The 26,868-nt window shown below is 44.7% G+C and overlaps 1 protein-coding gene across 1 annotated transcript; it reads left to right on the top strand.

Moving 5' to 3' along the window:
- The first annotated feature begins 1,230 nt into the window (after positions 1–1,230).
- Positions 1,231–25,934, top strand: LOC121567601 (GMP synthase [glutamine-hydrolyzing]). The gene is made up of 16 exons (XM_041877775.2): positions 1,231–1,432; positions 3,317–3,492; positions 4,204–4,318; positions 7,117–7,214; positions 7,591–7,694; positions 7,883–8,076; positions 8,350–8,515; positions 9,028–9,179; positions 9,561–9,734; positions 12,455–12,560; positions 15,519–15,634; positions 15,854–15,979; positions 22,382–22,497; positions 22,596–22,726; positions 23,685–23,857; positions 24,063–25,934. Exons 1-16 carry the CDS (start codon positions 1,406–1,408, stop codon positions 24,162–24,164), a joined length of 2,076 nt encoding a protein of 691 aa, XP_041733709.1. The 5' UTR covers positions 1,231–1,405; the 3' UTR covers positions 24,165–25,934.
- Positions 25,935–26,868: the final 934 nt, after the last annotated feature.

Raw genomic sequence — 26,868 nt, 5'->3', positions numbered from 1 at the left:
AAATAAAAATAAGAATCCCAGGTGAACAAACCAGTATGTTCCGCATGAAACTGAAAGGGTGAAACACGATCCTGCAGCACAGCACGGCGTTACAAGCGCCATGCTCTACCAATTGAGCTGTGAGATGCCCTCCTCAGGTTTTTCATAACTTATAACTGAAGGTACACAGCACAGAGCCTGAACAGAGGTTCACTCATCCATCCCACATCCACTCTAACAGCTGGGAACCTTCCTAAATAGTCCCTTTCAGAAAGTCAGAAGACCCCTCTTCATATTTGTCCCTTAGATGCAGTGTACCATGTTTACATGCAGTGAGTGTGCAAACACTCTGTTTCCTCGAGTTGAAGTTGAATCCATGATCAGGACATACCGGTGTCTGGATTTCCCTTCATAGCTCCTGTTACACTTCACCCACAGAGGGATCCAAAATTACCCCCTCCACTAACTGGTAGGAGAGAAAAAGAGGGGGACAGCTAGCACACAGCGCTCACCTGAAACCAAAGAGGCCCCTTAGAGGCTGGATCTGATTCTCCCCGTCTGCCACACATTACCCCATGGACTAAAGGAGAGCAGTAGCCTATAACATCTATCCATACAACTAAAACCTATACACAAAGATAATTGATCTCTTGCTATTTCTTTAAGTCATTTATTGCAATAGAGAGTGGCTGTTATTTTTCACCCTAAATGGTTTTACACCACATTAGGGGGGTTCTCTCCTTTGTGTCTTTGATAAATTGACACAGTTATGTGCCCCCTTATCTCGTCACACTAGTCTCCCAATGACTGTTTGTTCTGGCTTCGCAGGTTACAGGTAGATGCTACGGCTGCTATATGAAGGTGCTGAGCTGTTGGGGCCCTGGAGGAACACAGAGGTGCTATTTCTGTCTGGTCAACATCATGGCAAGGGGGAGGGGCGTTATGGGGTGCCCCGATTATGATTTAGGCCTAGTAACCTAGGATAACACAAATCCTTCAATTACATAGCGGACTAAACTCCCCTCCATGGTGAAGGAGTTTATCAGAAAGTTATTTCATCATGGAGTGGAGTTTAGTCCGCTAGCAATTACATAGACTATCTAAATTATTCACGTGATATAGATAATTAGACGTAGGGCAAATTCTTCCGCTTGTAAACTGCTGAAGCTTTTCCATAATAAACTTTTTCATTGAATTATCCAGGACTAATTCGTCCCTAGAAGCCCAAATTCCCACGCAGACAGTCACAAGTACGCACTACTCTCTGAGAGGGGAGGGGACAGCCATCCAGTGAGTATTGTAGCAGAGCAGGGCTAGTTAGCGCACATTGTAGTCAGCGGTCGGCGCACCAACTCCGCGACCATCTCTCTGTTGCGTACGAGATCTGGAAGACCGAGGAGGAGAGCTCATTCCGATAAAGTCATCCATGGCTCTGTGCAACGGAGATACCAAGGTCAGTCAAACAACGGCCTAAGTGCCGCCAAGGTAGCAACATAGCCGGTTTCTTGTTCAATGTGTCGGCTGCGGTACATGGGCGCTGGGAGTCCCGGGTTAACTACGGCCTGTGTCGTGTCTTCGGCAAACTTGCGGCGTGAGTGCTCCCCCCGCCGGGGATGCCTGTCTTCATGCCTGTTGCCTCGTCTTTAAAACGTATGTTTCTGAGGGTTTTATAAACATCCAGCATACAGTGAATGTAACTTTTATGCCACTGTTGCATCTTTCATTGTGTACACATTGCTAGCTAGTCAGCTAGCAGAAGCCGCGTGGAATTTAGCCTAGCTATCTGCGGCCGCACAGCTGGATATGTAGCTAGTTAGCTAACTGCAACGTTAGGGATAGCCCACTAGCATAATAGCTCGCAGTGTAGTGCAGTGGACTTTATATAATATTTAACCTTTTGTAGCAACAGTTCGAGATTTCGTGTTACAACGAGTATGTACATTTATTTGGTAATTTAACAGAAACAATCGGGTTGTCAGCTAGATGGCTAACTATGACTTGTTAGTTAGCTAGCTAGCGCCCGGTCTCCAGAGTCCAGTCTGTCCACCCACCACAGTTGTGCCAGCTGCAGAATAGGCCGACCATCGTATTATTTTCATATCCACAAGTACTCCATTTTACTTTCCCCAGGAAAACAGGCCCAGTATGACAACTCAACATTCGGCATCGACGTGGTTTTATATGCAATGCGTTGTTCGCAGTTTTAGGGCTTTTATGGTGTCACTTGCCGTGTGGTTGATACAGGAGCGTATGCCTGTTTTTCATTGACGGAAGTACGGAGTGTCAGAAACCACGTGGGGACAACTGCTCTATTTCACAATTTACTTGAGTGGTGCGTTTAATGTTTTGCCCATATCTAGTGCCCCAATGTAATGCATGAGAAATGTACAGTTTAGATAGGAATATTAAGCTTGTAAACATAATGATTAAGACATAATGACGCGAAGACAATCATGCATTAGGGCAGGCATATACATTTAACTGCAAAAAAAACTTGATTAGATATATCTATTCTGAAGTAATGTCCACTGGTTTGTGAATCCTGGCTAGAAACATCTATAGGGTCACTACAAATCTAAAAAGGTTGGTTAAAACCTCCAAGTTTGGCATTCACTACTTGACTATACGGTTTCCTCTAGCTGGCCTCTAGCTGGCCTCTGGTCAGTCCTCTAGCTGGCCCCTGGTCAGGCCTCTAGCTGGCCCCTGGTCAGGCCTCTAGCTGGCCCCTGGTCAGGCCTCTAGCTGGCCCCTGGTCAGGCCTCTAGCTGGCCCCTGGTCAGGCCTCTAGCTGGCCCCTGGTCAGGCCTCTAGCTGGCCTCTGGTCAGTCCTCTAGCTGGCCTCTGGTCAGGCCTCTAGCTGGCCCCTGGTCAGGTCTCTAGCTGGCCCCTGGTCAGGCCTCTAGCTGCTAGCTGGCCCCTGGTCAGGTCTCTAGCGTCTGTGTGACTCATGTGATCCTCATGAGGGACTGAATGAGTGTGTAACGTCTCGTCACGCGTGTCCTCTTCTCAGTACTGAGACTCACATGTCTCAAATTGTGTTATGGCCTTAATGAATCTCGTTCCTGTGAGGTTGGCGAAGTGGCGGCCATTCACCATCGCAAATGTTTTGCCTGTCTTTGAATGATTGCAAAGTTTTGCAACGCTTTTTGAACACCCCCTGGTTCAACCACTTGTGGGAATATAGGCTAATGTATCTTAATTCAAAACATCCCATGATACCCTTGATGAGTGTACATGGTAGAAGGCTATTCCACACGTAGGGCTATGCTGTGATCCTGATTGAGTGTACGTACGTGGTCATGACAGTGTGTGTGGATGTGTGTTCCTCCTCCCCCAGCTGGGCATCAGCAGCGTTGAGCCTCAGAATGGTTCATGTGAGGGGGCGGTGGTCATCCTGGATGCCGGGGCTCAGTACGGCAAGGTGATTGACAGGCGGATCAGAGAGCTGTTTGTCCGCTCAGAGATCCTCCCACTAGAGACGCCAGCCTTCGCCATCAGAGAACAAGGCTTCAGGTGAGACTGACTGACATCACACTTGCACCTGGGTGGCGTTTACAAGTCAACGAACCTGGACCAAACGTTTCGAAATGAATAAGGAAAATGCATACGGAGGTGTGACTGTGAGAGAGAGAGAAGCTGACAGAACAATTACAGACCAGGGACTAGACTAAAGCAGGTCTTTGTAAATATGTTAAATGTTTTCTGTATATTTTGTCTGACATTGAAGGAAGGGAGGGAGTGTTCACACAGCATTCTACTGCTCAGGACAGGTCCCCATCTCTCTGCAGAGGATTGAGGTTGGGGGGGGGCTTTTTAGGAGACACTATTTTTCCATTACAGTTTGTGATAAATCATCACTCCACCCCTACAGAATAGATGCACACACACACCTTTTTAGAATGCTTCGGTTTGAACAGACACATGTCTGATCTATGGGCAGTCTGTTTTAAAACAGCCTTATACTTGTTACTAGTCTGAAAATGACTACTCTGTTGTTGTGTATGGTTACATTTTAAATGCCATTTAGCAGATGCTTTTATCCAAACGCGACTTAGTCATGCGTGCATACAGTTTTACGTATGTGTGGCCCCGGGAATCGAACCCACAACCCTGCCGTTGCAAGTGCCATGCTCTACCAACTGAGCCGTACATAAATTGATTGATTGTTTGACTTTTGTCTTTGAATATTTCTCCTCCCTCGTTCCTCCCCCTTTCTCTCTCCAGAGCGATCATCATCTCTGGTGGTCCCAACTCTGTGTATGCTGAGGATGCTCCTTGGTTTGACCCTGCCATATTCACCATTGGAAAGCCTGTCCTTGGTATCTGCTATGGAATGCAGGTAGGAGGGCCCTGAGAAATGCACATGCAGTGCATTCGGAAAGTATTCAGACCCCTTGACTTTTCCCACATTTTGTTAGGTTACAGCCTTATTCTAAAATGGACAACACAAAATACCCCATAATGACAAAGCACAAACGGGTTGTTAGAAATTTTTGCAAATTTATAAAAAATAAAAAAACGGTAATATTAAATTTCAATAAGTATTCAGACCCTTTACTCAGAACTTTGTTGAAGCACCTTTGGCAGTGATTACAGGATTGAGTCTTCTTGGGTATGGCGCTACAAGCTTGGCACACCTGTATTTGGGGAGTTTCTCCCATTCTTCTCTGCAGATCGTCTAATACTCTGTCAGGTTGGATGGGGAGCGTCGCTGCACAGCTATTGTCAGGTCTCTCCAGAGATGTTCGATCAGGTTTAAGTCCGGACTCTGGCTGGGCCACTCAAGGACATTCAGAGACTTGTCCCGAAGCCATCCTGCGTTGTCTTGGCTGTGTGCTTAGGGTCGTTGTCCTGTTGGAAGGTGAACTTTCGCCCCAGTCTGAGCTCTGGAGCAGGTTTTCACCAAGGATCTCTCTGTACTTTGCTCCGTTCATCTTTCCCTCGATCCTGACTAGTCTCCCAGTCCCTGCCTCTGAAAAACATCCCCACAGCATGATTCTGCCACCACAATGCTGGCCACTCTACCATAAAGGCCTGATTGGTGGAGTGCTGTAGAGATGGTTGTCCTTCTGGAAGGTTCTCCCATCTCCACAGAGGAACTCTAGAGCTCTATCAGAGTGACTATCGGGTTCTTGGTCACCTCCCTGACCAAAGCCCTTCTCCCCCTATTGCTCAGTTTGGCCGGGCGGCCAGCTCTAGGAAGAGTCTTTGTGGTTCCAAAAATCTTCCATTTAAGAATGATGGAGGCCACTGTGTTCTTGGGGACCTTCAATGCTGCATACATTTTTTTGGTACCCTTTCTCACATCTGTGCCTCGACACAATCCTGTCTCAGAGCTTGGTTTTTGCTCTGACATGCACTGCCAACTGTGAGACCTCATGTCCAATCAATTGAATTTACCACAGGTGGACTCCAATCAAGTTGTAGAAACAGCTCAAGGATTGTCAATGGAAACAGGATGCACCTGTGCTAAATTTACAGTCTCATTTTTTATTTATTTTATTTCACCTTTATTTAACCAGGTAAGCCAGTTGAGAACAAGTTCTCATTTACAACTGCGACCTGGCCAAGATAAAGCAAAGCAGTGCGATAAAAACAACAACACAGAGTTACATATGGGGTAAACAAAACATAAAGTCAAAAAATACAACAGAAAATATATATACAGTGTGTGCAAATGTAGCAAGTTATGGAGGTAAGGCAATAAATAGGCTATAGTGCAAAATAATTACAATTAGTATTAACACTGGAATGCTAGATGTGCAAGAGATTATGTGCAAATAGAGATACTGGGGTGCAAAAGAGCAAAATTAATAACAATATAGGGATGAGGTAGTTGGGTGGGCTAATTTCAGATGGGCTGTGTACAGGTGCAGTGATCGGTAAGGTGCTCTGACAACTGATGCTTAAAGTTAGTGAGGGAGATAAGAGTCTCCAGCTTCAGAGATTTTTGCAATTCGTTCCAGTCATTGGCAGCAGAGAACTGGAAGGAATGGCGGCCAAAGGAGGTGTTGGCTTTGGGAATGACCAGTGAGATATACCTGCTGGAGCGCAGACTACGGGTGGGTGCTGCTATGGTGACCAATGAGCTAAGATAAGGCGGGGATTTGCCTAGCAGTGATTTATAGATGGCCTGGAGCCAGTGGGTTTGACGGACGAACATGTAGTGAGGACCAGCCAACAAGAGCGTACAGGTCACAGTGGTGGGTAGTGTATGGGGCTTTGGAGACAAAACGGATGGCACTGTGATAGACTACATCCAATTTGCTGAGTAGAGTGTTGGAGGCTATTTTGTAAATGACATCGCCGAAGTCAAGGATCGGTAGGATAGTCAGTTTTACGAGGGCATGTTTGGCAGCATGAGTGAAGGAGGCTTTGTTGCGAAATAGGAAGCCGATTCTAGATTTAACTTTGGATTGGAGATTCTTAATGTGAGTCTGGAAGGAGAGTTTACAGTCTAACCAGACACCTAGGTATTTGTAGTTGTCCACATACTCTAGGTCAGACCCGTCGAGAGTGGTGATTCTAGTCGGGCGGGCGTGTGCCAGCAGTGTTCGATTGAAGAGCATGCATTTAGTTTTACTAGTGTTTAAGAGCAGTTGGAGGCTACTGAAGGAGTGTTGTATGGCATTGAAGCTCGTTTGGAGGTTTGTTAACACAGTGTCCAATGAAGGGCCAGATGTATACAAAATGGTGTCGTCTGCGTAGAGGTGGATAGCAAAGGGTCTGAATACTTATGTAAATAAGGTATTTCTGTTTAATTTTTAATAACTGTGCTAAAATGTCTATAAACCTGTTTTCGCTTTGTCATTATGGGGTATTGTGTGTAGATTGCTAAGGATTTTTTGTATTCAATCCATTTTAGAATAAGACTAACGTAACAAAGTGGAAAAAGTCAAGGGGTCTGAATACTTTCCGAAGGCACTGTACACAAAACCTCCCTCCAGAAGACCATAGCATGAAACTCAGTGTTCATGACATCATCACCTAGAGTCAATAACAGTGTGTCTAGACAGATCAATTGGATAAAACCACTAAGAATCAGTTTCTTATGATCACATACAAATTTAAATTAGATCTTTCAATCAATACAAAATGCAGATTTAAGAGGATAATGATCAATTGTCCTCTCCCCAGATGATGAATAAAGTTTTTGGAGGCACAGTACACAGGAAGAGTGTGAGGGAGGATGGAGTGTTCAACATCGGACTGGACAACACCTGCTCTCTCTTCAGGTGGGTTAAGAAGAACTAATGATTCTTCGGAAAACAGTTTCACCATAACCACTCAGAGAGAAGAAGTGAAGTGGTAGGCTATTTCAAGAACAAGTGGTTTTCATTGGTTTGTCCCAGAGCCATGTGTTTGACGTGAACTGGACCAAAATTCCAACAGTCACATAGTTTCCCTTGGCCGTCACACAAACACTCCAAAATAAGAAAACCACATTCCTCCCTCTCTCAGAGTCAGACACAAGCACATTGTGGCTGCTTGCTGCCGCTTTGTTCCCTCTGGTTCCAGATATGGGTGGAATTACTTCAGGTTTCATTGTGCCTGTGTGTGAATATACTTCCTGTCTGACCTTTGACCCTGTGTGTGACTTGATGTTGTCAGGGGCCTGCAGAAAGAGGAGCTGGTGCTGTTGACTCATGGGGACAGTGTGGACAAGGTGGCCGATGGCTTCAAGGTTGTGGCCCAGTCAGGGAGCATCATTGCAGGTAAGCATTCTGGGAAAGGATCCTTGGCCTGGAGGAAAATTAATTTAGTCTACCACCATACTTCCCTACTTTCAGTCAATTCCACAATATGATCATGAAGCCCATTGGCCCTTCTTCCATCCCCAACCCTTCTTTGCCCTCGTCTTTGACCTCCCACACCTCACCACTGCCCCCCTGTTCTCTGACAGGTATTGCTAATGAGCAGAAGAAACTGTACGGGACCCAGTTTCACCCGGAAGTGGACCTGACGGAGCGGGGCACAGAGATATTACGTAACTTCCTGTTTGAAATCGCCGGCTGCACTTCCAACTTCACCGTCCAGAACCGCCAGCAGTCCTGTATCACAGAGATTCAGGAGAAAGTTGGCAAGTCCAAAGTGCTGGTAAGGAATCCACAGTATGGTTCGATGCAGTCTGTGGGAGTACAGCATGTGCCCCATAGAATAGAACATAGAGACCCTGAGAGGGGGAGGGCGTAGGAAATGAATCTGAGTTGTTAGACAGTGAAATGAAAGTGTGTTCTCTGCTGAAACGATGTGATCGAATCCCTCTGCTCCTAGAGAGTGGGTCTGAGTGGGTCCCTCAAGAGAGATAGAAACGGAGACGCTGTGTGTGGAAGTCTTTTTTTTTTTTAGTCCTGGCTATGTTGTCCCCAGGTTCTGCTGAGTGGCGGGGTGGACTCCACGGTGTGTACGGCCCTGCTGAACAAAGCTCTGAACCAGGAGCAGGTGATCGCGGTGCACATCGACAACGGCTTCATGAGGAAGAGAGAGAGCCAGAGCGTTGAGGAGGCCCTCACCAAACTGGGCATCAACCTCAAAGGTGAGAGGTCAAGCCAAGTTAGGTGTCAACCTCAAAGGTGAGAGGTCAAGCCTAACTGGGCATCAACCTCAAAGGTGAGAGGTCAAGCCAAGCTGGTGTCCTACACCTGTCCAGAATGGACTCAAATGTAGCATTATGGAATGTAGCCTTCAACCAGACCATACATGTGCCTGGCTATGTATATAAAACAAAATAATCACACTCCCAAAAGTTATAAAAGAATAAAGACATTTCAAATGATATATTAGTGGCTATGTACAGTGTTGTAACAATGTGCAAGTAGTTGAAGTATGAAAGGGAAAGTAAATAAACAGATAAATAATACTGTGGGTTGTATTTACAATGTTTGTGCTCCACTGGTTGCCCTTTTCTCATGGCAACGGGCCACAAATCTTGCTGTTGTGGTTGCATAGTGCGGTATTTCAACTAACAGATATGTTTATCAATGTTTGACTTGTTTTCTAATTCTTTGTGGGTCTGCGTGATCTCTCTCTCCCCCTCCCTCCCTCCAGTGGTGAACGCAGCACACACTTTCTATAACGGCACGACGACCCTGCCCATCTCTGATGAAGACCGGACGCCACGGAAACGCATCAGCAAGACCCTCAACATGACCACCAACCCTGAGGAGAAGAGGAAGATCATCGGAGATACCTTCGTCAAGGTACTGCCTGTCTGTTATCGGTTGAAGATGACAAAGGTTAGAGGATTCTAATATCCCATAACTCTTTGCAACAATGGACCAGCTATGCTAGTTAGCAACAACGCTGGTAGTTAGCAACGGCGCTGGTCAAATCAAATTGTATTTGTCACATGCGCCGAATACAACAGGTGTATACCTTACTGTGAAATGCTTACTTACAAGCCCATGAATCTGTTTATTTTTGGAAAAACTTCCACATGGAATCATAACTTCTTCTAGGCTTTACCTTCGACCTAGTCTATTATCTGTGTCTGTCTGTGAGTCTCTTTCTGTCTATTTGTCCCTCTTTTTTTCCTCAAGACTATTGAATGGACTTCCTTTGTGTGTGATTGGCGTCTGTAGGTGGCCAATGAGGTGATAGGGGAGATGAACCTGAAGCCGGAGGAGGTGTTCCTAGCCCAGGGCACCCTGAGGCCAGACCTCATAGAGAGTGCTTCTCACCTCGCCAGCGGCAAGGCAGAGGTCATCAAAACACACCACAACGACACAGAGCTCATCCGCAAGCTCAGAGATGAGGTACACACACACTCACTGAAACAAACTTCAAACACAACCTTGAAAGCATGTCTCAGAGCTGTTTCCTTCTGTATGAGCTAGAGGTGGTCCAAGTCCAAGTCGTGTCCCAAGTAGTACGGGTTGAGTCAAGTCCAAGTCGTGTCCCAAGTAGTACGGGTTGAGTCAAGTCCAAGTCGTGTCCCAAGTAGTACGGGTTGAGTCAAGTCCACGTCGTGTCCCAAGTAGTACGGGTTGAGTCAAGTCCACGTCGTGTCCCAAGTAGTACGGGTTGAGTCAAGTCCAAGTCGTGTCCCAAGTAGAACGGGTTGAGTCAAGTCCAAGTCGTGCATTCTAAGAGCAAGTCAAGTCTCAAGTAAAAAAAAAAAATCTATACAGGCAATGACTTTTTCAACTACAAATCTTTGTCTATTTATTGAGGCTACCAGACAGCCTTTTTAATTATTTAGTCTACAAATGATTATGTAATAATACATTTTAACAAATTACAAATGCTTCATAAGTAAATGATCAATTTCAAGCAATTTTGACATACTAAAAGCCCAGTATGCCTATGCTAGTACGTGTTGCTTGATGCTCCATTGCTGGTGATCTTGTAGCAAAGTAAACAGTTCATATTCTTGATCAACATTTCTTTTTGGGACTGCATATTTATTTATTATGACAATCCTCTCCCTACAATTGGACATTTGCGCTGCACCCAATCCTATATATGTACAGCAAATCAGCAATCTGTTCACTAGCTCAGTGGTTTTCAAACTTTTTGACCCCGCGACCCCCAAAAAGGAGTGGTTCAAAGCCTTGCGACCCAAGTGCACAGGGCGACGACGCGCGCACAATCGCTGCGTAAATATAGCCTGTCATTATAGCCATAAACAGTGATGCATTTTCAAAACGCAAAATACACAAATAAACTGCGTTTTACAGCTGCATTTTGAGCTGAAGGTCATTCATCTTAGCAGTCAATATGAACTAGGGATATCATGTCGCATTGTCACTTGTCTGGAGTCCAGAGCAAGCAGGATCATACGGCCTACCTGTATGTAGCAGGATCATACGGCCTACCTGTATGTAGCAGGATCATACGGCCTACCTGTATGAAGCAGGATCATACGGCCTACCTGTATGAAGCAGGATCATACGGCCTACCTGTATGCAGCAGGATCATACGGCCTACCTGTATGAAGCAGGATCATACGGCCTACGTGTATGCAGCAGGATCATACGGCCTACGTGTATGAAGCAGGATCATACGGCCTACCTGTATGCAGCAGGATCATACGGCCTACCTGTATGCAGCAGGATCATACGGCCTACCTGAATGCAGCGGAGGTTGCATGATCGGGTGGAAAGCATGATCTGTCTGTAAACTTTTTCTTCCTCACAGAAATCATTCATTTGCCAGAATGTTACCTCTTCATCTTCATCCCATAAAGTGTGAAGGTAGTGTGATGTTACAGCTATCTTTAGACATCTAGCCAGTACCCAACACTGAGGTAGAGAATTATAACCCACCTTTCTGAAATATGAAAATGATCAATGAAATTACCAGGTATCCTATTGTTGTGGTACGTATGTGTCTGTAGCAGATCGCTAAATGTTACTTTATATGGATAATATATAGGCTACTCTGTTTTTGCCAGGCAAGTGCATTTTGGTCACTAATCTGGATATGTGCACCCGCCTTTGTGCGCCAATGCTGATGACTGGTCGTTGGTCAACAGTCAAGATGTGCAACTTTGTGGTTCTGAAACACAGATGAGATGTTTTTGAAACAAGAATTTGGTGCAATGCGGTAGGCTTATGTTAGTGACCAGATCGAATAAGCAAAGGTATGAATACAAATGATAGGCTATACATAACCTATTAAAATATGTATGGAAAAAATATTTTCCCCATTCAGTTTCACACTTCCCCCAAAACCTTCTCACTGCGCTAGCTCACCCGACCTGTGTTGATTGACAGTTTGCTGGGCTGAGTGTGCGTTTCACTAGGCAATCGTTTTTTTTGTTTGTTGCAAGTGCAATACTGTCTGTCAGGTGGGATGGGGAGCGTCGCTGCACAGCTATTTTCAGTTCTCTCCAGAGATGTTCGATAGGCTTCAAGTCCGGGCTCTGGCTGGGCCACTCAAGGACATTCAGAGACTTGTCCCGAAGCCACTCCTGCGTTGTCTTGGCTGTGTGCTTAGGGTCGTTGTCCTGTTGGAAGGTGAACCTTCGCCCCAGTCTGAGGTGCTGAGAGCTCTGGAGCAGGTTTTCATCAAGGATCACTCTGTACTTTGCTCCGTTCATCTTTGCCTCGATCCTGACTAGTCTCCCAGTCCCTGTCACGGAAAAACATCCCCACAGCATGATGCTGCCACCACCATGCTTCACCATAGGGATGGTGCCAGGTTTCATCCAGACGTGACGCTTGGCATTCAAACCTGTTTTCGCTTTGTCATTATGGGGTATTGTGTGTAGATTGCTGAGAAGAAAAATATATATTTAATCCATTTTAGAAAAAGGCTGTAACGTAACAAAATGTGAAAAAAGTCAAGGGATCTGAATACTTTCCGAAGGCATTGTAATTTCAAGTCGTCAACCTCAAGTCAATGTTGAGTCCGGAGTCTTGAGGCTCCAAGTCCAAGTCAATTCGGAAGTTATTTTATTTTCTAACAAGTCGAGTCTCAAGTCATGAAATTTGTGACCTCTGGTCTGAACTGTCTCTCTCATTCCCTCCAGGGAAAAGTAATTGAGCCGCTGAAGGACTTCCATAAGGATGAGGTACGGGCACTGGGCAGAGAACTGGGACTGCCAGAGGACATCGTCTGTCGACACCCTTTCCCTGGTCAGTACTCCACCGTACACACACAGAATAGAATGTTATATAGTCATGGGAACATTTAGAACCAACACAGAATAGAATGTTATATAGTCATGGGAACATTTAGAACCAACACAGAATAGAATGTTATATAGTCATGGGAACATTTAGAACCAACACAGAATAGAATGTTATATAGTCATGGAACATTTAGAACCAACACAGAATAGAACGTTATATAGTCATGGAACATTTAGAACCAACACAGAATAGAACGTTATATAGTCATGGGAACATTTAGAACCAACACAGAATAGAACGTTATATAGTCATGGGAACATTTAGAACCAACACAGAATAGAACGTTATATAGTCATGGAACATTTAGAACCAACACAGAATAGAACGTTATATAGTCATGGGAACATTTAGAACCAACACAGAATAGAATGTTATATAGTCATGGAACATTTAGAACCAACACAGAATAGAACGTTATATAGTCATGGAACATTTAGAACCAACACAGAATAGAACGTTATATAGTCATGGAACATTTAGAACAGGGTCCCCATTGTAGGACATAAAAGACTGTACAAACACCAGAAAATCAGCTCCAAGTGACTTTAATTTTGGAAATCTGTTCCCAAGTATTTCCATGCGTAATAGAGAGATGTGATCATTTACAATTTAATAATAATTGATTGGATTTATATAGCACTTTTCTACCAACTGAGGTACTCAAAGCGCTTTACATAGTAGGGGGAAACTCACCTCATCCACCATCAATGTGTAGCACCCACCTCAGTGATGCACGGCGACTATTTTTGTGCCAGAACGCTCACTACACATCAGGTGGAGAGGTGAGGAGGGATATATGTCAATTAGGAATGAGGGGGATGATTAGGTGGCCACGATGGAATGGGGCCAGGTTGGGAATTTAGCCATGACACCGGGGTGAACATCCCTACTCTTACAATAAGTGCCATGGGATTTTGAATGACCACAGAGTCAGGACACCCGTTTTAACGTCCCATCCGAAGGACTGCACCCTACGCAGGACTATGTTCTCAAATATAATCAAGGTTTGAAATGTTTGTTTTAGTCAAATATTATATCTGTTTAGGCTTCTTGCGGTCAATTTGCAGTCTAAAAAAATATATATTTATTATGTTCTGGCCCCCCAACCATCCACTCAAGAAAAACATAGTTGATGATCCCTGATTTAGAATCAACACAGAATAGAATGTTATATATAGTCATGGAACATTTGGAACCAACACAGAATAGAATGTTACAGTGGGGAAAACAAGTATTTGATACACTGCCGATTTTGCAGGTTTTCCTACGTACAAAGCATGTAGAGGTCTGTAATTTTTATCATAGGTACACTTCAACTGTGAGAGACGGAATCTAAAACAAAAATCCCGAAAATCACATTGTATGATTTTTAAGTAATTAATTTGCATTTTATTGCATGACATAAGTATTTGATCACCTACTAACCAGTAAGAATTCTGGCTCTCACAGACCTGTTAGTTTTTCTTTAAGAAGCCCTCCTGTTCTCCACTCATTACCTGTATTAACTGCACCTGTTTTGAACTCGTTACCTGTATAAAAGACACCTGTCCACACACTCAATCAAACAGACTCCAACCTCTCCACAATGGCCAAGACCAGAGAGCTGTGTAAGGACATCAGGGATAAAATTGTAGACCTGCCAAGGCTGGGATGGGCTACAGGACAATAGGCAAGCAGCTTGGTGAGAAGGCAACAACTGTTGGCGCAATTATTAGAAAATGGAAGAAGTTCAAGATGACGGTCAATCACCCTCGGTCTGGGGCTCCATGCAAGATCTCACCTCGTGGGGCATCAATGATCATGAGGAAGGTGAGGGATCAGCCCAGAACTACACCGTATTGAAGGGAGGATGGATGGGGCCATGTATCGCGAGATCTTGGCCAACAACCTCCTTCCCTCAGTAAGAGCATTGAAGATGGGTCGTGGCTGAGTCTTCCAGCATGACAACGACCCGAAACACACAGCCAGGGAAACTAAGGAGTGGCTCCGTAAGAAGCATCTCAAGGTCCTGGAGTGGCCTAGCCAGTCTCCAGACCTGAACCCAATAGAACATCTTTGGAGGGAGCTGAAAGTCCGTATTGCCCAGTGACAGCCCCGAAACCTGAAAGATCTGGAGAAGGTTTTAGTGGGCCAAAATCCCTGCTGCAGTGTGTGCAAACCTGGTCAAGACCTACAGGAAACGTATGATCTCTGTAATTGCAAACAAAGGTTTCTGTACCAAATATTAAGTTCTGCTTTTCTGATGTATCAAATACTTATGTCATGCAATAAAATGCAAATTAATTACTTAAAAATCATACAATGTGATTTTCTGGATTTTTGTTTTAGATTCCGTCTCTCACAGTTGAAGTGTACCTATGATAGAAATTACAGACCTCTACATGCTTTGTAAGTAGGAAAACCTGCAAAATCGGCAGTGTATCAAATACTTGTTCTCCCCACTGTATATATACAGTACCAGTCAAAAGTTTGGACACACCTACTCATTCCAGGGCTTTCTTTATTTTGACTATTTTCTACATTGTAGAATAATAGTGAAGACATCAAAACTATGAAATAACACATGGAATCATGTAGTAACCAAAAAAGTGTTAAACAAATCTTCAAATAGCCACCCTTTGCCTTGATGACAGCTTTGCACACTCTGGTTCAGACGATCACCTAATCAGTACCTAATTCAGTAGAATGAGGTGTGCCTGTGTTGGAATTCAACAGACACTGGAATGGAATGGCTGTCATACATGTAGAGATGCTGATTTAAGAAAAAATTGCAGTGGTCTCTTAATTTTTTCCAGAGCTGTGTGTGTGTGTATATATTTTATTTATTCATTCATGGACATTTGGAATCAACAAAGATAATAGCAGAAGTATGGCTGTGATGTTAACCCCATCCTCCTCTAGGTCCTGGCCTGGCCATCAGAGTGATCTGTGCGGACGAGCCCTACATCTGTAAGGACTTTGCTGAGACCAACAACATCCTCAAGATCATCACAGACTTCTCCGCCATGGTCAAAAAGGTCAGAGGGCACAGCATCACTAGTCTATGACCGGAACACTGTCAATAACAGAGTTTATCTCGATTCCATTTCAATTTGAGCTTAATTGGACATGGAATTCTAGAATGGACTGTAGATGGAATTGATGGAATTGACCCCAACTGTCCTTCTTTGTGCACAGACTAACTCTAGTATGTCAGACTAGTTTATTAATAATCATAACTTACTCTGTCCCTCCAGCCCCACACGTTACTGCAGAGAGTGAAGTCGTGTATATCAGACGAGGAGGAGGAGAAACTCCTGCAGATCACCAGTCTTCATTCACTCAATGCCTTCCTGCTTCCAATCAAGACCGTTGGAGTCCAGGTAACACTTCTTACACTCACACTAAGCACTGCTCGCCACGAGGCTGGTCGCTGTCTGTATGTGACCTCCGACTTCTAGAAATGTACGGGTGGTCCTGGAAATTGATCCCACTATCCTGGCGTTGCAAGAGCCATGCTCTACCAAGGGAGTTACAGAGGACCACTGATCTACAGTTGTCTTTGGCTACTGGTCACCTGACTGAGGCTTCCTATCGTGTCTGAGAGCAGGGATAGATGGATGTATCTGATTCTTGGTGCTGAGCAATTTGAGGTTGGTTCGGATTTGTTAAACAACAACACAGTTTTCAATTTCGGTGTCGATTATTTTTTTTTAAAGAATAGGCTAAAGGCATTATGTGGGTGGAATGCTGTAACAACACCTAATAAAACAATTGATGGTAGTGCCCATTACTGCCACTAACCATCATTTATCCACATTACTTTACTTAAGTAAAATATTTTGGTTCTGTATATTACATATTTGTTTTTTAGTATGATGATGACTTTATTATTTCATAAAACCCCAGTGATGGTTGGCTAGTGACTGCCCATTGCAGCTTATCACTATATGTAGTTTATGGAATTGTTGCTTCTGTCCCTCTCCTCGCCCTAACCTGGGCTCGAACCAGGGACCCTCTGAACACAACAACTGCCTCCCACGAAGCATCGTTACGTATCGCTCCACAAAAGCCGCTGCTCTTGCAGAGTAAGGGAAACAACTGCTTCAAGGTCTCAGAGCGAGTGATGTCACCGATTGAAACGCAACTAGCAGGCACCGCTAACTAGCTAGCCATTTCACACCGGTTACATGTAGCAAAATTACATTTGTTTTCAATTAGTTATTTAAAAACCGAAAATAAACCAACATTTTAACCTGGGCTCTGGTCAACTTGGGGGGAGTGGGGATTTCTGTCTGTAATAAAACTCATTCTGATTGTCTGGGCCTGGCTCCCCGGTGGGTGGGCCTATGCCCTCCCAGGCCCACCCATGGCTGCACCCCTGCCCAGTTATGTGAAATCCATAGATTAGGGCCTAATTCATTTTTTTCAATTGACAGATTTTTTTTCTATGAACTGTAACTCAGTAAAGTTTTTGAAATTGTTGCATTTTATATTTTTGTTCAGTATAAATATATTCATGTCACAGGCTTTGGTTTTTCCATTTATGTTTTGAGGTTGGACTTTAGCGCATATATTTCATTAGCGCGTAAGGCGCACTGATTGGTGTCACATCATTAGTCAGTATGTGTTACACCTGTGCTGGTTGCCATCTCGTTAGTGGGAAGGTGTTTGACCTGTGCTGGCCCAGGTGCTATTTTAAGAGCGACTGGCCCAGTGCTCCAGTTGTCTTGATAGATGCGGAGGGTCAACACCTCTCTCTAATTTATTTATTTCCCTATTTAGATTTCTAGACAAACAATAATTTATCTGTTTTTGGTTTGCTTCCTGTCTTTAAGTTTGGTGTCGTTTTTTTTCTTTTGTTTGCCTCTTCTTGGGCAAATTTAGTGGGGTCTAAGGCACTGCATCGCAGTGGTAGAGGCGTCACTACAGACCCTGGTTCGCTCCAAGGCTGTGTCGCAGCCTGCTGCGACCGGGAGACCCATGAGGCGGCGCACAATTGGCCCAGCGTCGCCCGGGTTAGGGGCTTTGGCCGGCCGGGATGTCCTTGTCTCATCGCGCTCTAGCGACTCCTTGTGGCGGGCCGGGCGCATGCACGCCTACTACAGTCGCCAGTTGTACTGTGTTTCCTCCGACACATTGGTGCGGCTGGCTTCCGGGTTAAGCGAGCAGTGTGTCAAGAAGAAGACTGTAACTACCAATTTGGATATCACAAAAAAGGGGTCAAAAGTACAAAAAAAATATATAATAACATTTGTGGGCGCCTTTTAGGTTGCAGTTGTTGCTAGTCAACTGTCAGTGGACACCCCCATGAGTGTCTTTCAGAACCCCTCTTAAAACCACACCTGATTTGGTTGTTGGTCAGTGACTTTGTTAGTTCCCTCTTCTGTTTGAGTGACATTTTGGGTTTTCTTGCTGGGGAAAGTATGCATGTCACAGAATAATTGATTAAAACACACTGTTTTGCAATGAAGGTCTACAGTAGCCTCAACAGCACTCTGTAGGGTAGCACCATGGTGTAGCCGGAGGACAGCTAGCTTCAGCCCTCCTCTGGGTATATTGACTTCAATATAAAACCTAGGAGGCTCATGGTTCTCACCCCCTTCCATAGACTTACACAGTAATTATGACTACTTCCGGAGGATGTCCTCCAACCTATCAGAGCTCTTGCAGCATGAACTGAAATGTTGTCCACTCAATCAAAGGATCAGATATTTATTCTAGTACTTAAGCATAAGCTACAGCTAGCTAGCACTACAGTGCATAAAATGTGAGTAGTTGACTCAAAGAGAGAGAAAGACAATAGTTGAACAGTTTTGAACAAATTCATTTATTTAAAAATGAAGGAGAGGCGAGAGAGAGCTAGCTATATTTCATTGTATTTTATTTATCTTTCACTTAGCTAGTGTGAATGCCTACTCAAACAGAGAGGGATGCTATGTTAGTTAGCTGGCTATGGTTATTAAACACTGGAACTCTTCCAAGTCAAGGTAAGCTTTTGGTTTTATTAATTTATTGCCACCGGGGCCCGCCGGTGTAACTGCTAAACTGCTTGCTGACTGTACACTGTACTGCGTGGTTGTAGAAAGTTTACTAACATTTTAGTTCTAGTAGCTATGTTGACTAGCTATGACGTTTGCTAATATGGTGACAACGATGTAGGCTGTGTTTAGCGGTTATGATATGAAGGTTTGGCTTGGAAATAATTTTTTTCACCTGGTCACAAACAGCTAATGTGTTGTTCACTGAAGTCCACAAGCAAAGGGAAGAGGTGAGAGGAGGAGAGGAGGAATTCTACAACAAGCAAAAAGATCATGCTGTTTGTATGTGGCTGCTATGAAAGTGAACTGTTTGCGTGTGATCAGGGGTGTATTCATTCCGCCAATTCTGTCGAAAAACGTTTCTTAAACGGAAGCAAACGGAACGAAATGGGGATAAACATAACTGAATTTGTCCAATAGAAACTCTTGTTTGCAACTGTTGGACTAATGATTACACCCCAGATCAGCTAATTTCTCTCGATCTGTGCACCTACATTGTTAACTTTCATTCATAGGCTGGGTTGTTGCAACCTCATGATGGGTACAGGGAATATTTGAGTATCATGTAGTAGCCTAAACCTATCAATGTTACATTGAGCTGGGTGAATGGAATATGAATGAAAGTCATCCAATATGCTGTAATAGAAATAAGAACATGCTCATATAAATAAAAAGGATCTTCCGCTCCCATCTTTAAAACGTCACCGACCGCCACTGTAGGAACATAGAGCAGCGGAAGAATTCAGTTTGAGTCATCAGGCAAGTGGTCAACAGCAGTGGGCTATATGTGTCTGTCTGCCCAATTACATTACCTAGGCTCTGTGGTCAACAGCAGTGGGCTATATGTGTCTGTCTGCCCAATTACATTACCTAGGCTCTGTGGTCAACAGCACCCTTGATGACACAGTGGGCTGTATGTCTGTCTGTCTGCCCAATTACATTACCTAGGCTCTGTGGTCAACAGCACCCTTGATGACACAGTGGGCTGTATGACTGTCTGTCTGCCCAATTACATTACCTAGGCTCTGTGGTCAACAGCACCCTTGATGACACAGTGGGCTGTATGTCTGTCTGTCTGCCCAATTACATTACCTAGGCTCTGTGGTCAACAGCACCCTTGATGACACAGTGGGCTGTATGTCTGTCTGTCTGTTCTGTTCTTCCATCTGTTTCTTTTGGGGAATTCAGACCAGCTGTTTGCATTAAAGGAGAAATCCATAGTGTCTACATTGTATAACAGACACACTCAGAACAGTACAAACCTCAGTCTCATTCTTCTTTCTGTCCCTCCCTCTCTTGACAGTGTGTGGTGTAGCTAGGCCTAATGTTAGCCTGTGGTTTGGGACTGGTGTTCCTTCACCCAGCATCCATGGCAGGACTAGTTTGACACTCCCTGGTGTTCCTTCACCCAGCATCCATGGCAGGACTAGTTTGACACTCCCTGGTGTTCCTTCACCCAGCATCCATGGCAGGACTAGTTTGACACTCCCTGGTGTTCCTTCACCCAGCAGCCATGGCAGGACTAGTTTGACACTCCCTGGTGTTCCTTCACCCAGCAGCCATGGCAGGACTAGTTTGACACTCCCTGGTGTTCCTTCACCCAGCAGCCATGGCAGGACTAGTTTGACACTCCCTGGTGTTCCTTCACCCAGCATCCATGGCAGGACTAGTTTGACACTCCCTGGTGTTCCTTCACCCAGCAGCCATGGCAGGACTAGTTTGACACTCCCTGGTGTTCCTTCACCCAGCAGCCATGTCCCTCTCACTATAACAGGATAGCACTGCTACTGCCAGGGTATTCACCGATACCGTGTCAGATCTTTTTTTTTATCCTGCTAATGGTTAGGGTTAGGATTGGGGCGGGGTAATCTGATCCTAGATCTGTGGTTAGGGGCAATGTCTGTTTGGCCTCTCAGCAGTGTCAAATGGTGTTTTGGAGATTTGCTTAATTTCCTTCAGCCCCAGGTTGTGAAATACACGCGGGGGCGTTGTGGCTAGACAATGTTTTTGTTGACAAGTGCATCGGTAATGGAATGATGACACAGCTGGCTCCGACCAATTCAGTAGTGGGTGTGTCTCCCCCTCACTTCCTGCAGAAAGCCACAGAGGACTAAATTTACCCCAGAAAGAGTGTGTGTGTGTGTTGTTAAGGGGAGTAGGAGAGACACAGGAGTATAAACGGAAGGGCGTATTATTCTCTGTGGAGTTTGGCTGAGAGTATAGGGAAATGACTAACAGAAAGGCCTCAAATCCCCCAGTCTGTTAATGAAGTCTAAATGTGAAGGATGGAACCCAATAGATTACGTTTGATTGACTAATCATCACAGTAATTAAGTGTTGGTCAAGAGAGAACCTCTATAGCGTACATAAGTGGTCCTAGCTGAAGCTCTAGTGTGTGTGTGTAGGGTGACTGTCAGTCCTATAGCTATGAGTGTAGGGTGACTGTCAGTCCTATAGCTATGAGTGTAGGGTGACTGTCGGTCCTATAGCTATGAGTGTAGGGTGACTGTCAGTCCTATAGCTATGAGTGTAGGGGTGACTGTCGGTCCTATAGCTATGAGTGTAGGGTGACTGTCAGTCCTATAGCTATGAGTGTAGGGGTGACTGTCAGTCCTATAGCTATGAGTGTAGGGTGACTGTCGGTCCTATAGCTATGAGTGTAGGGTGACTGTCGGTCCTATAGCTATGAGTGTAGGGTGACTGTCGGTCCTATAGCTATGAGTGTAGGGTGACTGTCAGTCCTATAGCTATGAGTGTAGGGTGACTGTCGGTCCTATAGCTATGAGTGTAGGGTGACTGTCAGTCCTATAGCTATGAGTGTAGGGGTGACTGTCGGTCCTATAGCTATGAGTGTAGGGTGACTGTCGGTCCTATAGCTATGAGTGTAGGGTGACTGTCAGTCCTATAGCTATGAGTGTAGGGTGACTGTCAGTCCTATAGCTATGAGTGTAGGGTGACTGTCGGTCCTATAGCTATGAGTGTAGGGTGACTGTCGGTCCTATAGCTATGAGTGTAGGGTGACTGTCGGTCCTATAGCTATGAGTGTAGGGTGACTGTCAGTCCTATAGCTATGAGTGTAGGGTGACTGTCAGTCCTATAGCTATGAGTGTAGGGTGACTGTCAGTCCTATAGCTATGAGTGTAGGGTGACTGTCGGTCCTATAGCTATGAGTGTAGGGTGACTGTCGGTCCTATAGCTATGAGTGTAGGGTGACTGTCGGTCCTATAGCTATGAGTGTAGGGTGACTGTCAGTCCTATAGCTATGAGTGTAGGGTGACTGTCAGTCCTATAGCTATGAGTGTAGGGTGACTGTCGGTCCTATAGCTATGAGTGTAGGGTGACTGTCAGTCCTATAGCTATGAGTGTAGGGTGACTGTCAGTCCTATAGCTATGAGTGTAGGGTCACCTGTAAAGAGACTCCTAACCTGTTCTCTGTCTCTTTCTGTCTCTGTGTGTGTAGGGTGACTGTCGGTCCTATAGCTATGAGTGTAGGGTCACCTGTAAAGAGACTCCTAACCTGTTCTGTCTCTGTGTGTGTAGGGTGACTGTCGGTCCTATAGCTATGAGTGTAGGGTCACCTGTAAAGAGACTCCTAACCTGTTCTCTGTCTCTTTCTGTCTCTGTGTGTGTAGGGTGACTGTCGGTCCTATAGCTATGAGTGTAGGGTGACTGTCAGTCCTATAGCTATGAGTGTAGGGTCACCTGTAAAGAGACTCCTAACCTGTTCTGTCTCTGTGTGTGTAGGGTGACTGTCGGTCCTATAGCTATGTCTGTGGGGTCAGCAGTAAAGAGGCTCCACACTGGGAATCACTGATGTTCCTGGCCAGACTCATCCCTCGCATGTGCCACACCATCAACAGGTAACACAGTACATGTTAGTAGATGAAGTAAAACCTTTACTGTTAGCAGGATGCCATATGGACTGTCTGGGTCTTTGCTCTCTCTTGCCTCCCTCCAGAGTTGTGTATGTATTTGGGTCCCACGTGAAGGAGCCTCCCACAGACATCACCCCCACCTTCCTGACCACAGGCGTTCTCAGCACACTCAGACAGGCAGACTTCGTGGCTCACTCCATCCTCAGAGAGTCTGGTAAGTGGTTTCTGTCAAGAGAATTTCTATCTCTAATTCAACCTAAGCTTGAATCATTACCAGAGGTTGTAAGGCTCTGGTTTTAATCATCAATGATTCAAGGTCCACAACCAACAAGTATTATCTGTATATTTATTCATGGAGAGAGCTCTGACGCCAAAAACACATACACTCCGTTTTATACTTCCTGAACTTGACTCCTCCCACCTTTAGGTGGCTTTTCTAAACAGTTCCCGCCTTCCCCCTTGAATGTTTAGTACCGCCCCCTCTGTTAGTGGGTTGACACTACATGATCATTCTAACATTTATACTGTATTTGGGGTGAAATCCTTTAGTCATTATTCTTAAAATACAAAATTAATCTAACAGTTTCCCGCTTCAGGAGGGGAGCAGAATGGTTGGATTCAGTGTGGAGCGGGAAATAGAGTATAGATATACAGTGTGTAGAATTCTAGGAATGTGGACGGTTATTCGAATATCCAAACGGACGTTAGTATTCAAATACTTGTGAGTATTCAATTTTGAGAGAAAAAAATTATAGGCCTATTTTAACAGGCTTTGTCTAAATTAAATGAACATATCCATGTGACATTGTTACGTACAAGGATATACTATGACATTATTAATTTAATAAAATAACAAACTTTTCTATGTCGTTTTTTATGATGTGCATGGTGTGCCCCATAAAAAGTCTGCTTGCGCCCGTCACACACCGCCCCCTCCACAGCTGCAGCAATAGATCGCCAGCCTCTCTCCCTCGTGCAGCAGTGCCCAGGTTAAAAACGGAAGTTAAAAAAATACATAAATACATGTATTTCGGATAGCCAACAAACATTCACGATACTATTGGAATAGTGAAATTCTTTAAACCCCCCATCCCTATAGAACACACTTCCCTTATGACCTGCTCATTGCTAACCCTGTCTGGTGTGGAAACTCTGTGCCCTCTTTCTCCCAGGTTACTCTGGTAAGATCAGTCAGATGCCGGTCATCCTGACCCCGCTGCACTTTGACCGTGATTCCTCACAGAGGCAACCGTCCTGCCGGCGCTCTGTGGTCGTCAGAACCTTCATCACCAGAGACTTCATGACCGGGATACCTGCCACGCCCGGAAACCACATCCCTGAAGAGGTACTACCGCTAGCCACAAGGGGGGGATTAGAAAGACAGACAGACATTGTTCTATTGCTCTCAGTGCAGATGTAGAAACCTCTAGGTCTCCAGCCCTAACCCTTTCTCTCTCTCTCTCTCTCTCTCTCTCTCTCTCTCTCTCTCTCTCTCTCTCTCTCTCTCTCTCTCTTCTTTCCTCTCTCCCCCCCCCAATCTGGCTCCACAGGTGGTGCTGAAGATGGTGAATGAGATCAAGAAGATCCCTGGCATCTCCAGGGTGATGTTTGACCTGACCTCTAAACCTCCCGGCACCACAGAGTGGGAGTAGAGCTCATGAAGAGAGAGAGAAGGGAAGTGTGGTGAGCTCCTCTTCTCCTCCTTTCTTTCCTAACACCTCCACACTCCCCCGCCCCCCCCCAGAACATTCCCATGTAAAGCAGGCAGTGCTGTGACCAGCGCACACCTGAAGCCGCCACTCTGCCTCGCCCCTTCATGTTTTTGGGAGGAGTGGTTGTATAGATATTACTATTCATCCTTCTTTTTGGATCAGTTTCTTCATGCGTTTAACTTTCTTTGGTGTAAGTGCTGCTTCCTGTTTGGAAACAGCCAGTTGAGGTTAAGGGTCAGAGTTCAGGAAGTGGATTGTGTACATGGCATGCGTCAGATTACAGCGTGAGACCAACAACAGAAGAAAGCAAAAATATATACTTGTAAAGGAGAGGGAGGAGCCGCAACTAGCCAGTGGCTTAAAAAGTCATCGCTTTTTGGCTTTTTTGTTCCACTTCTGACGGTTATTTTTGTCCCAAGGTGATTTTTAATCATACATTTACGTTCCAACTGTATACTGCAAAGAGACAGGGGGCTGCCTGCCCAAAGTCATTCAGCAGAGAAACTGTGACCAATTACTATTTTTTACTTTACTACAATTACTTTTCATTTTGCCAAATGTAGATGAGCTGTGGTGAAATTAGATCTGGATTATTAGCTCTTGTTAACGATCCACTTAAATCTAAATTGTGATGGTTAAGCTACACACCACGGTCAACAGAAAATATTAGTTTATTATCACAGATGTGAAACTGTGCGGGAAGCCCCCCAAAATGACGGGGTATCCTTTTTTTTGTGCCTGTTTCTTTGCTCCTCCTTTGTTTAACACACCCCCTGACTGGGGAGAACTGGGTTTTTTTTCATGCTGCAATATATACTTTTTAAGAGAAACAAGAGTACTGAGAATGAATTCAGATGTTAGTCTAAACAACCATTGATGTGTGAACGGCATCTTCGTCATCACCATACTGGCATGTGGCACCTCCTACAGTGGTGTAGGAGCAACGTTAGCGCATTCTCTTTTTAACCCAGAAAGCCATGGTGCTTTCCAGATGCGTAGGGAAGGGATAGTACTTCCAGTTGATGGATTTTAAAAACCAATCACGAAGCATCCCCCCTTTTTAATAGTGTCAAAGGTGAAATTTGAAGACTGGCAGTGGCCGTCTTGGAACGGTTCTACTACCAGAGGACTCCTGAATAGGCATTCTCAGTAACCTGGCTCTGAGTTCAATGTCCTCAGCTAGTCCAGGACTCAGCGTTTTACTGGGCCTGAAGCAAGTCGTCTTAAGGACCCCTGTCTGCCCCTTGTCCAGCCTGTAGGTCATGTTTTACTGTGCGATAATACCGATTTACATGCCTCTTGTGTTTGACTTTGTACCCCTCACCTTAAATATCATTTAGTTATGACGGCAAAATACCCCAACGCAAAATGAATCTGTTCCTTAACTGTCTTAATTGCAACTTGTTCTTAATGTCTCTCCCTTTGTGTTGCCTTTTACTTGTGTATTTTATGATACATATGTCTACTTGGAAAAAACAAAAACAGCTTAAAATTAATGGGTTTAATTTTATAGTTGGATTTTTACTGAAATAATGATTAATTTATGCAATTCTGTGTCAGATTATTTTTTTTGTTTAAAATGATCAATGCTCATTTGTCCTTTAGTAACGTGCCTCAAACCAAGCCACTGCATGCAGTTTCAACGATGACATTTGTATAATGAAAAACCAAGCTTTAATAAAGAAGTTGCATCTTTATTCTCACACTCTATTCAAAGATGTCTATATTTATTTTCACAACCAACAGGATGTTGTTAATGTTTTGTATTTTGCAATACTTTTGTAGTATTCTGTGGTAGCAGAATACCATAAATAGGTCCTCTGGAACCAGCGTCTCTTATTGGGTTTGAGACCAGAGCGTGACTAATTGATGTCTGGCATTGAACATCCCTTCACAAGAGGGACTGTTGGGCCCCGTGTAGCTCAGTTGGTAGAGCATGGCGCTTGCAACGCCAGGGTTGTGGGTTTGATTCCTACGGGGGGCCAGTATGAAAAAAAAGAATGTATGCACTCACTCTGGATAAGAGCGTCTTCTAAATGACTGTAATGTAAAATGTGGAACCTTTTCACGTGCCTCGGGGTTGGGGAAGTCATGAGAGTTCAATTTCCATTGACTCTTTTGTCTACATCCTTAGACTTACGAGGTGGTTAGGGAAGTAGCTGTCATAGACTCGTACAGGGCAGCTCTCCAGCAGGGCCCCTGGGGGTCTGCCCCACCCTACCGTACCTCCATGCCCGTACGAAATATTGATCATCTATTTGACCGATAAGTGCGCTGACGGACTCGATCTCCGATAGAGCATCCGAGCGAGCGAAACGGCTCCGTATGTGTAGACCATGTATCTGATGCTGTTTGGATGAAATGACCTCATACTTTTTCTGACCAGACAGCATCAGATACTGTACATGTCCTACATATAGTAGAGAGCAGAGCTGCGCTAGTTTCAGCAGAAAGGAAGAGGCGAAGCCCTCTCGCCAAAATCTGTCCTGAATAAGCCCAATGCGTTTCATAATATGCAGACCTAAACTGGTCGCCTGCCTTTCCTCCTTTGGGACAACGACTGCCATTTGTTAGGGCAGAGACATGAGCATCTCATCATATACAGATCTCTGATTTCAGCCGCTTGCGAATTAGAAAGGAAGGT

This window comes from Coregonus clupeaformis, chromosome 6 (assembly GCF_020615455.1).
Source record: "Coregonus clupeaformis isolate EN_2021a chromosome 6, ASM2061545v1, whole genome shotgun sequence".
Taxonomy (NCBI): Eukaryota; Metazoa; Chordata; class Actinopteri; order Salmoniformes; family Salmonidae; genus Coregonus; species Coregonus clupeaformis.
Note: the sequence above shows the minus strand (reverse complement) of the source record. Positions and strands in the feature narration are given on the sequence as shown.

Excerpts from the sequence above, each read along its gene's own strand:
- LOC121567601 (XM_041877775.2), top strand. The coding sequence starts at position 1,406 with ATGGCTCTGTGCAACGGAGATACCAAG. Across the intron at positions 7,215-7,590 it reads AACACCTGCTCTCTCTTCAG|GGGCCTGCAGAAAGAGGAGC; the intron begins GTGGGTTAAGAA and ends TGATGTTGTCAG. Across the intron at positions 9,735-12,454 it reads TCCGCAAGCTCAGAGATGAG|GGAAAAGTAATTGAGCCGCT; the intron begins GTACACACACAC and ends CATTCCCTCCAG.